The following is a 9712-nucleotide window of genomic DNA, read 5'->3' on the forward strand; positions in this document are numbered from 1 at the left end:
ATCATCAATAAAGAGAAGTTTTCTCCCACAATCCCTTGACCATCAATAAGGGTACTAAATATTGAAAAATAAGAAGCTACAGTGACCTTGCAAACCTCAGCCCTTTACTAGATTCACAAAGGCACTGAAAGGTTTGCCAAGCTGGCAAAATTCTCACTTGAAACAAGTGCGCCACAGCTGTGGTACAAGAACATAAGCAAGAACAAGCAAATACTTCACCAGCTTACACTATGACTAGAATTTCGTAGAACTTTCCTTGACTCAGCTGAGCACTGTACAGATTGTAAACAAGAACATCTCTCACCACATCTGGTTTTTCAAAAACCAAATCTCCAAGAACAGATTTTAAAGGAGGTTAAGAGAAGATGGTGTGATGTTTTTCAGACTCGTTTACAAATTACTGTTTCTACCTATTCTTAAAACATACAAGCCATAGTTTCATGCATTGTAAAATCTGTACCTCACAAAAACCTTTAACAGCATTGGGAAAACCATCTCTTTAATGGCTGTCATTTACCCAGAGCAGAAACAGCATCTCAACATTAGACGTAAATTAATTCTCTTTAATCTAAGACACAGATGCGGCAAACAAGCTTTGATTTACATAAAAGTATTTCATAGGGACAGCAATTCCTATTGTAATATACAATCCCATGTGCATAGTGCTATGTCAGAACAAACCTTTGCTGCAAGGAGCTTAAAGCAGAGTGACATAGCAGGGAATAAAGAGAATTAAAAGCAACTATATTCATTGTACTGTCAGGCCATTATTTTAGCACAATAGATCCTATAGTAATCCAAAAGCTGCTCTAATCAATACTAAAAATGGTCTCTGCACCTATACAAGCTTTGATAAGCAACCGCAGCAAGTCTACTAATAGCAATTAGTAATCAGAGACATGAGTTGCACAGTGGTAGGACAGATTATTTTTGCTGAAATTTTTCTTTTTTTCTTTTTTTTTTTTTTTTTAATCCCTCCAAATCCATGCCAGGGAGTAGCAAATAATGTAAGGCAATACTGGAAAGGAAGAAAAATAAATAACACTAAGGAAAGTGGGTCAAGAACGGACTGTTGGAAGTCCTATGAGCATCACTTCTTGCCATACTTTTATGAACTGGAGAAAATAAATTTAACTTATTCTTTCACACTGCTTCTGGTGTGCCTCTCACTAAGTAACTAAGCTGTTCATTTTGTGGAATCACTAATAGAAGTTTCTTCAACTACTAATCAGCTGTTGTATGCACAGCTGTCCTAAACTTTTATACTGTGTTCTCTGATATTACACATGTCCTATTTACTGGACAAAACACTCACGGTTTTAGCACAACATGAAAACCTAGACAGACCTCTAATTCTCACTAAAAATTGGGACAGCATTACTGCTAAGAAGCCTCCTTCTTTCCCTGCTCTTTTGCAGGCATATGCATTTGTGTGGCTGCACAGTAAACTGCATCAGTGAACTGATCTTTTCTTCATAGTACAAAGATGCAACAAAACAAAAACAATCTAGATAGTTCACCGAGCTGGAGAATACATCCACTGTGAACTTGGGCTAGGACTAGTGAAAGAATAAGCAGCTGGTTCTGCTTCTTTTCACAGTAGCTCCAGCCAAGCATATTTCTGAAATTATGGCTTCAGAGATCTATTTTGCCAGAGTATATCTAAAAAAAAAAAACCCAAACTACAACACAAGACTGCAAGCATGCAATTTTACAAATTGCACACAAGCAACTCCCACAAGCTTATACTCCCTCCCCAACTTTCTGTGGAATGTTTAATGCTTGGTGATTAGCAACTATGACATTTAACTATTTCTTGTACTTCAAAGTACTTTGGCATATTTGATGAATCCTTAACAGCTGCTCAGCAGCAGAAGCAGAATAGATTTGGAAGCCAAGGGTGGCCTTACCAATGACTTGGAAACAAACAATTCCTACACCAATTTTGGAAACATGTTCTGAAGTTATCAACCCCCAGTATTTTTAAGTCCAAGTAATGTATATTTGTGGTTTTAAGTCAGAAATCCTACACTGGGTTTAAAAAGTGTCTTTCATTTTGGAAAGTGAAACATCTACTCCCTCTGTTATTTAAATTATTCAGCTGTCATCCAGAAGTAACCACTCCCTATCTTGCAGCAAAACATTTGAGAGTTAATTCAGCATTGCTGTAACAGAATTAAGCTTAGAATGGCTTTCATTTATGTATTACATGGCTGGACATCAATAATATAACTGAAGCCCTGCTAGAACTTCGCTCAATACAGTAAGTAGGCTATTGCTGAATACACAGCTCCTCTGCATGGTGTATGCAGCAAAGGCTTGTACCTTTCATAGGGTACATCATCCAAACTCCCCACTAAAAACAGAAGAATCAGCTTTCTAGGGAGTTTTTACCTGAAGAACTGTGCTTTTTATATCCAAGTACGCCTAAAACCTTATTAAATTAACCTTCATTGGATGCCCTTGATATTAAGTATTTTGCTGAATAACAGAGTGATTGCTTGTGAACTCATTTTAGTAGGACTTATTTAACATAAAAAAAAATCCACTGCAGTGCAAGAGACTGCCCAAGCCTATCATTTCTAACCAGGAAAATAACTAAACAAAGTGTTGTTCTTCTACCCAAAATTGAATCTACATTCTTAAAATACATACTATCCAGCAGAATTAATGCTCATGGAGAAGGAGGTTTGTTAGAAACTAATATCTAAAGTTGCTTCAGGGGATACCCAAATAAGGCCATGAAAAGACAAGTTCCCCTGCATCAGCCTCACCCATTATATTTGCTTTTCATGGACCACTTGCTTCCTTACACAGAGGTTTTATAAACTAATTTATGGTCTCATTCTGGACCATGCACAGTTGCAAGAATTGCTGAATTCAAGGTTGAAAGACAAGATCACATTAGTAACTCTACCCTGTAAGCAAAATGTGTAACCTTAAATGCTTGTTATCGGTCCATATTTACTGTTTGCTTAACTACATTTGAACCTGAAACACAACTATAGGAAAGCATGAGGTAGAAGGCTCTCACTATGCTGGATTATGCAGCGGCAGCAATTCCTGTTGTAGTCCACAGGGAAGGCTAAAAATCTCATGAAACAACAAATTTCAGCTTCTTTCTCAAGTTTGACTTTTCCTCTAAAGCAGGGCTAATGGAATTCCTAAAACTTCAGGAAAGCAGAGGCAAATTACAAAGTTACTTCATAACTCCTGAAAAGTACCAAGGAAAGAAGTTAAATACTTAATACAAAAAGCTAGGGTTTAACATTAGTTTTTCACCTCTTCAATTTCTCAGGTATTTAACTAATACGGCTATGTGGCACATACACACAAAAGCTTTGCTTCAACCTTGATATTAAAAAACCCCACACAGAAGATGGTGCTATGAAACTAAGATGACCTAGCCAACATACTAGACAGATCATACAGCAGTAAGAGAAGACAGTGAACAGGTTCATTTCTATGTTAAAGTTATAAAGCAGATGCACATCACATTAGAGGCACCTCAGGTTGTAGCAATGAGTAGATTCCCCTGTATGCACATCCCCTTCACCGAGTACAGCATCTCACCTTACTGAGTAATAGCCATATATAGCACGCTTGACTTCACAGTGCTAAACCATATATTGTGTTTTGGTGGGTTTCTTTTTTCTTTTTTCTTTTTTTCACCCCCAAAACTGACATACCTACATTCGTAGTGGTCACTAATGAGTACTTAATTGCAGCCACCAAGTATTACAAATCCTCATATTTACATTAAACAAAAACAGGGTTGGTTTTTTTTTTCCTTTTATACTATGATTTAGCTGAACACTGAGCAAGACACTGAATGAGTCAAGTAAAAACTATTCTGTAGAATATCTAAATGAAACAGTTACTGAATCATTTAGGCTTCAAGCCATAAAACAGACGGCCAGAATAAAGGAACACAAACACACTTTGCCTGACACTGGACTCTTGGCCTTCAGTGCAATCTTTCAAGCCAAGTATCCCATTCGTCATGCACTTATAAAGCTAAAGATGAATTGGCTGATACCTGCACTGCTGTACAAACCCAGAAACAAATATCCTTCTTTCTATCCCTTCTCCCTGTTTAATACAATACCCACCCTGCTTGAAACAGTAAATATGCCTGTTATCTTTCCCTCTAAAGTTTATTTCAAAAATACAACCTTTGTAAGAAACTTACTAAATTGTCCTTATTTATTTTTCTAATAACAGATTATCCAGTGATTTCAAACGAAACCAGGTAATCACCCTTGTTTATTCAAGCTTCACCTCAATGGTTTGTTTTTATTGTTCTGCAACAGATCAATAAAGTCTATTTTTTTTCCCCCTACAACCGCCTTTCTTTTTCAGTATCAGTTACTGTGCCTGTGGAACTGCGAGCACTACTGCTGTATCACACCACACTGCCAGGCTGGCTGCACAGCTTAATTAGCTAAGACACTAATCAAACAAGATAAACATTGTTGACCATAATACATCAGCGCAATAGCACTACAGCATTTAAAACTAATAAGAAAAATCTTTATTATTTCATAAGCATTTAAAATCCAACTTCCATTTGAAAATTTTAATAACACTAACATTTCTATTTTTATCACAACATGCAAGACCTCTGAAATCAGAATGAAGTTAAGGTTGCAGCTTTCTTAGAGGACATCACATGACACATTAAGAAGACTACGCAACCAGCTTTTACAAGGCAATCATAGAAATCACACTTTGAGCTGAACATTGAAGAAATAATCATTCTTCAGGTCTTCTTGGATAAACACTTTCCAGCTTTCTCGGTGGGTCAGTACTATCAGAACTAGCAGCCCTCCTAACCTCACAAAAAATAATTTTACTTCAGAGCAGATCCACATTAAGTTCCATCAAGTGAATTCAAGTTGTTAATTTGAAATAGGTTAGCCATATCTAGGCAAGCAAGAGGTCTTGCCTAGACAAGGTAAATTTGTTTGTACAGCTATATAAATAAACATTCCTCACAGAAATCCAGCTTGTATTTACAGCTACTATATGTCTGGGTTTCCCCAACTACATCCTCTCTTCCATATGGTAAATTCCTCAGTGTTTACTGAGACAGATACATATATATTTGAAATTGCAGAAAGTCCAGTCCAGCTGGGTTGCCTTATATTCACACTATAAGAGACATATATAGCACAGAAACAGGAAGCCCAACACCAGGACAGAAATACAGCAGTCTCACTTAACACCATGCACAGCACTCTGTACAAGTAAGGTCACACCTATTCCAGCACCCTTGCTTTGATACAGATGGAACTTTTGCATACATCACCAAAGCTTAAATTAGCTTAGAGCCTGTCTTAAATATAAGCCTAGTGTAACAGTTTAGTGCAGCTTTTTTGCAAATTTCAGGGCATTTCCCACAGAGGGATACATGGTGTGCCTACATGAGGCAAAACACAACATATTCCACATCTGCTGTACTCATGACTGTCCCGTGTATGTGCACACTCCTGTGCTGTTCACAGCTAGAAGGGACTGGAAACATCTATCCACCAGGTGGCATAGCTGGGAAAGTAGGAATAATAATAAATAAAAAATAATAATAATTAAAAACAAAACAACACACAAACCAACCAAAAAACCCACAACCCACAAACACAACAAGAAGAAAAAAGTCAGGACACCGAAGCAAAAATGAGAGGATCAACTTTCTGTGTGCCATAGTGTAGACCAAGTCTGACCCATGACTAGAATTTTGAATACCAGTGCAAGAAGGAAACAGTCTTAACACTAATTTGGCTCATTCACTTTCATGGCTACACATTAGTCAAAGTGTTTTAGTGAACTATGGAATTTTGTGTTTACATGACCTATAAATCTTTGGAGATTCACTTACAAGTGATTTATTTATCAAAAATATTACAATAAAGCTAAAAGTATCACCAACATCAGTCAGGCACACACCTAAGAGCACTAGCATTACCCTCATTTGTCTAGTAAAGAAAGAGGAATAGGATGAAACTATATACTAGACATACTAAAAGAGAATTCAAAACAAGCTCTTATTCTTAAATTCACTAGTTAGTGATACCTTATAAATGAATTCTATTTGGAGAAAAGTAAAACTACAGTGTATACTGTATGCATCAAGTCTGAATGTAGCAACGTCTTCTCTTATTTGCTCTACCTCCCATTCCTCCATGGGAGGAAAAAAAAGAATAAGAACATGATATATACAAAAGAACATGGAAATTGAAAGCTAATGTCCTAGAAGACTATCACCATACATTAACACTACAGTTCAGTTGAGTCTTTCTGAAAACTATCCCAAATTTAACTAAAGAATTAATCAACACTCGAAAGATCTCTAAAGTACGCACACATTCAGGTTAGGCATGCATGCACATATCTTGAGGGCTGGGAAGATGTTCTTGATGAATTCTCCCAAGCAGCCTGGCTACACCTCACACCAATAGCTCAAAGAAAAGAAAATAAACAACAAACCACAGCACATGGAGAGTAAGATGATCTAAGTAGGTAATTCCAATCAAAGGCAAGTTAATTTGTCATATATCCCAAAAGATACGTAGTCTTGAACAAGGGTAAAATCAGTTAGAGTAACCTAATTAAAGTAAGAGCAAGAACTCATGACAACTAATGTCACAGGCTAGAAACAGGTGTCACCAACCCACAATCCAATGACAGCAGGAAAGTTTCCTGTTGCTGTGGCTTTTGGTATGTATTTGCTACCCTTTAAAATGTACATGCAGTAGCCACCGAGAGACAATTGTAGACTGCTATCAACACAATAAATTTCACTCCATGTAACTAAAAGGACTAAATATGTGTCTCATGACATTTCATAAAAATGTCTTTTGATTATTTTAATGTGCATTTTTACAGCTCAAAAGCCATGTTTCCTTGCCCTTTAAGTCAAAATTGAAGTGTAATGGAGAAAAAAAATGCTTTAAACTCATTAATTGCTGCAGAGATAAAAGTCAATAGAAATTTTTCTGTGCAAGCAGCACAGGAAAGGATCCATATTCACTTTGTGGGAACAAGTCAGCTATGCAATAGCAGGAGCTCCAGAATGTGAGATACCAATTGTACAAAAAAAAAAAAAAAACAACCCAAACTTCATTGTGAAACACTACTATCCAAATCACAGCTTAAAATATTATACACTAGCAGTATCACAAACACAATATGTAAAATGGAAGCAAAAATAATACACAATGCATTCTTTAAGTTGTTGTTAGTTTTTTTTTCCCAAACAGAAACTGCAAAAACCTATTCCCTTTCAGATACAAGATGATGTACAAGGCACTCCTACTACTGTTAGTAGGTAACAAGCAGTGAAAACCCACCCAATTTCCCTTAAGAAACTTCCTCATCTCTGTTCAGAGGGAGAAACAAACCAAGAAACAGAGATGAAAAATTATAAGCAAAGCTTGGTTCAGAAGTTGCACATACACAACCCTAAAGATTAAAGTACTGTGGAATACAAAGCACAGATTAGGTTGCTCAAACACAAGGCACCCAACCATAACCCAAAAAGGCAGCAAGTTGCAACACAAGTATTTATGGTGTACATAAAAGGTATGAAACATTTGAAAATTCTTATTTTAAAAAGATAAGTAGAGTAATATTTAAAACAACCCACCAAGTTGCATACCAAAACATGACAGAATCCCCTCTTCTTAAAGGAATCTGTGTTTAAGTAACTACACTAACGAGCAATGAGCAAAAGTATCAACCATATTTTTAAGTGTCTCTCAAAAAATCCCACCACCACACATATACACGCATTTTAATGTCCCCAAAAAATCTGCACTGCAAAGTCAGCTTTTACTAGGTTACTATTTGGTTTGTCTTAAAAACCTACGTACTAATCTGGGTTTCAACATCCGGAAAAAGGGAGTTTTATCAGTATTAGTGATCACATATAAACATCAACTGATGATACCCGCAGTTTCTACATACTATACTACACTGTATACCTTAAATCACAAACATAAGCACAACTGCCCAAAGTCTTTATGTATTTTAAAACACTGATTTTATTGTTCATAATTAAGTTTCACATCTGAAAAGAAAATATAGGAATTACTAAAAAAAAAAAATCCTCAAAGCCCTAAAAACTCTGCTTGGTAGTAACTCAGCTGAACAAAACTTTCAGACTTACAAAGCTTGTTTCACTTCCAGAACTGTACATGCTCCAGAAATTCCTTTCCATAAAGCCTCCTGCAAAGTGATCCAACGACCCACGGAGTACAGCAGCCAAGCAAACAGCACATACCCATGCATGTACTCTCATCTCCAGCATACCAGATATTTGTTGAATGTGCAATGAAAGATTAATGTGAGAAGAGGCCTAAGAAGACTAAATATGCGAGACATAAATAAAAAAGAAAACGCTTGGAATAATTCCTCAGCTTCTCCAAAAGCAAGGAGTCAGCTTCCTCGTTCTCTAAAGGAAAGACTCGCTATTTAATACACAAAAAACCCTTCACAGCGTTTATAAGCCATCCGTGAGAGCCACTTTTGGAGACTACCCCGCAGGCGGGCAGAGGAATGTCAGGCCACCAAACCCCTTTGCTTCCACTGACACGTTCATACAACCCCACACCTAACACACAGTTTTAAACACGGGAGACCGCGACCAGCCAAGCCGGAGGAAGGGACCAGGCCGCTCACAGCCCCACTAGCGAGGCTTCTCCAGCTCGCCCCTCAGCCAGGCAGCTGCAGCAGGGGAAAGCGAAGACTGAAAGCAAGGCATTTTTTTTAATAGGAAAGCAGCCACCGCACGCACGGCCTGGCCCGGGGCTGTGGCGCGGCGCTCCAACCCCCTTCCGGCTGCCACCGCGGGCCGGGCGGCGCGGAGGAGGCGATGCCCCGGCTCCCCGGCCGCGGCTCGGGACTGGCCCACCCCGCCCGCTTCCCCCTCACGCCGCCGGCAGCCCCGGTTCCCGCGGGGAGCCCGTGGGGAGGCACGGCACCCTCTCGCCCCCCCTTCCCGGTGCGCGCAGGAGGCGGCGGGCGGGCTGGGCTGCCCGGCGTCTCGCTTACCTTCCAGCAGCCGGGTGATGAGGCTGTCCACGTTCAGCTCCCCGTCCGCCATTTTGTGGCCACCAGACTCGGTCCCGGGCGGGGAGAGGGCGGGGTGGACGGCGCTTCACGGAGGAGGAGGAGCAGGGAGCGGTGGCCGCAACTACACGGGCTCCCCCCACCCCCCTCCGGCAGTCCCCTGCGGCCGCCCGGCTTCTCCCGCGCTGGCAGCCGAAAGCGCCGCGCCTGCTCCCTCACCACTAAATGGGGGGACGCGGCCACCCCTCCTCCCTGCGCCTCCTCCCCGCCTCAGAAGCCGCCAGCGCGCATGCGCCCCCTCCCGCCCGCCGCCCCGCGCTCCAGGCGCCGCGCAGGCGCCCAAGGTGCTGGCGGGCTCCGGGGCGCATGCGCGGTGCGTCTGCCGCCCGCTCTCCCGCGTCCCCGCGGGTTTCTAGGTTGCGGTGCGAGAGAGCGGTCCTGCGGGATGAGACGGACACACCGTCACCTGCCGGTCTCCATGAGGCTGGCAGGGCCGGGGGCCCTGCGGGGCGTCCTCTAGGGGAACGGCCTCCGCAAAGTGCAGGGTGAGGAGCCCTTTCCTGTCACGACGCCAGTGTCGAATCACAGAATGTCAGGGATTGGAAGGGACCTCGAAAGATCACCTAGTCCAATCCCCCGCCGG

General features: G+C 40.8%; 1 protein-coding gene across 1 annotated transcript in view; it reads right to left on the bottom strand.

Moving 5' to 3' along the window:
* PPP1CB (protein phosphatase 1 catalytic subunit beta) overlaps positions 1–9352 on the bottom strand; it is a 29294-nt gene extending 19942 nt beyond the window's left edge. The window contains exon 1 of the mRNA XM_082047814.1: positions 9052–9352. Within this exon, the coding sequence (XP_081903940.1) occupies positions 9052–9103 (52 nt within the window). The 5' untranslated portion in view covers positions 9104–9352. The remainder of the gene's footprint in view (positions 1–9051) is intronic.
* Between the last annotated feature and the right edge of the window lie 360 nt (positions 9353–9712).

The sequence above is a fragment of the Streptopelia decaocto genome, assembly GCF_964273445.1.
Source record: "Streptopelia decaocto genome assembly, chromosome: 3".
NCBI lineage: Eukaryota > Metazoa > Chordata > Aves > Columbiformes > Columbidae > Streptopelia > Streptopelia decaocto.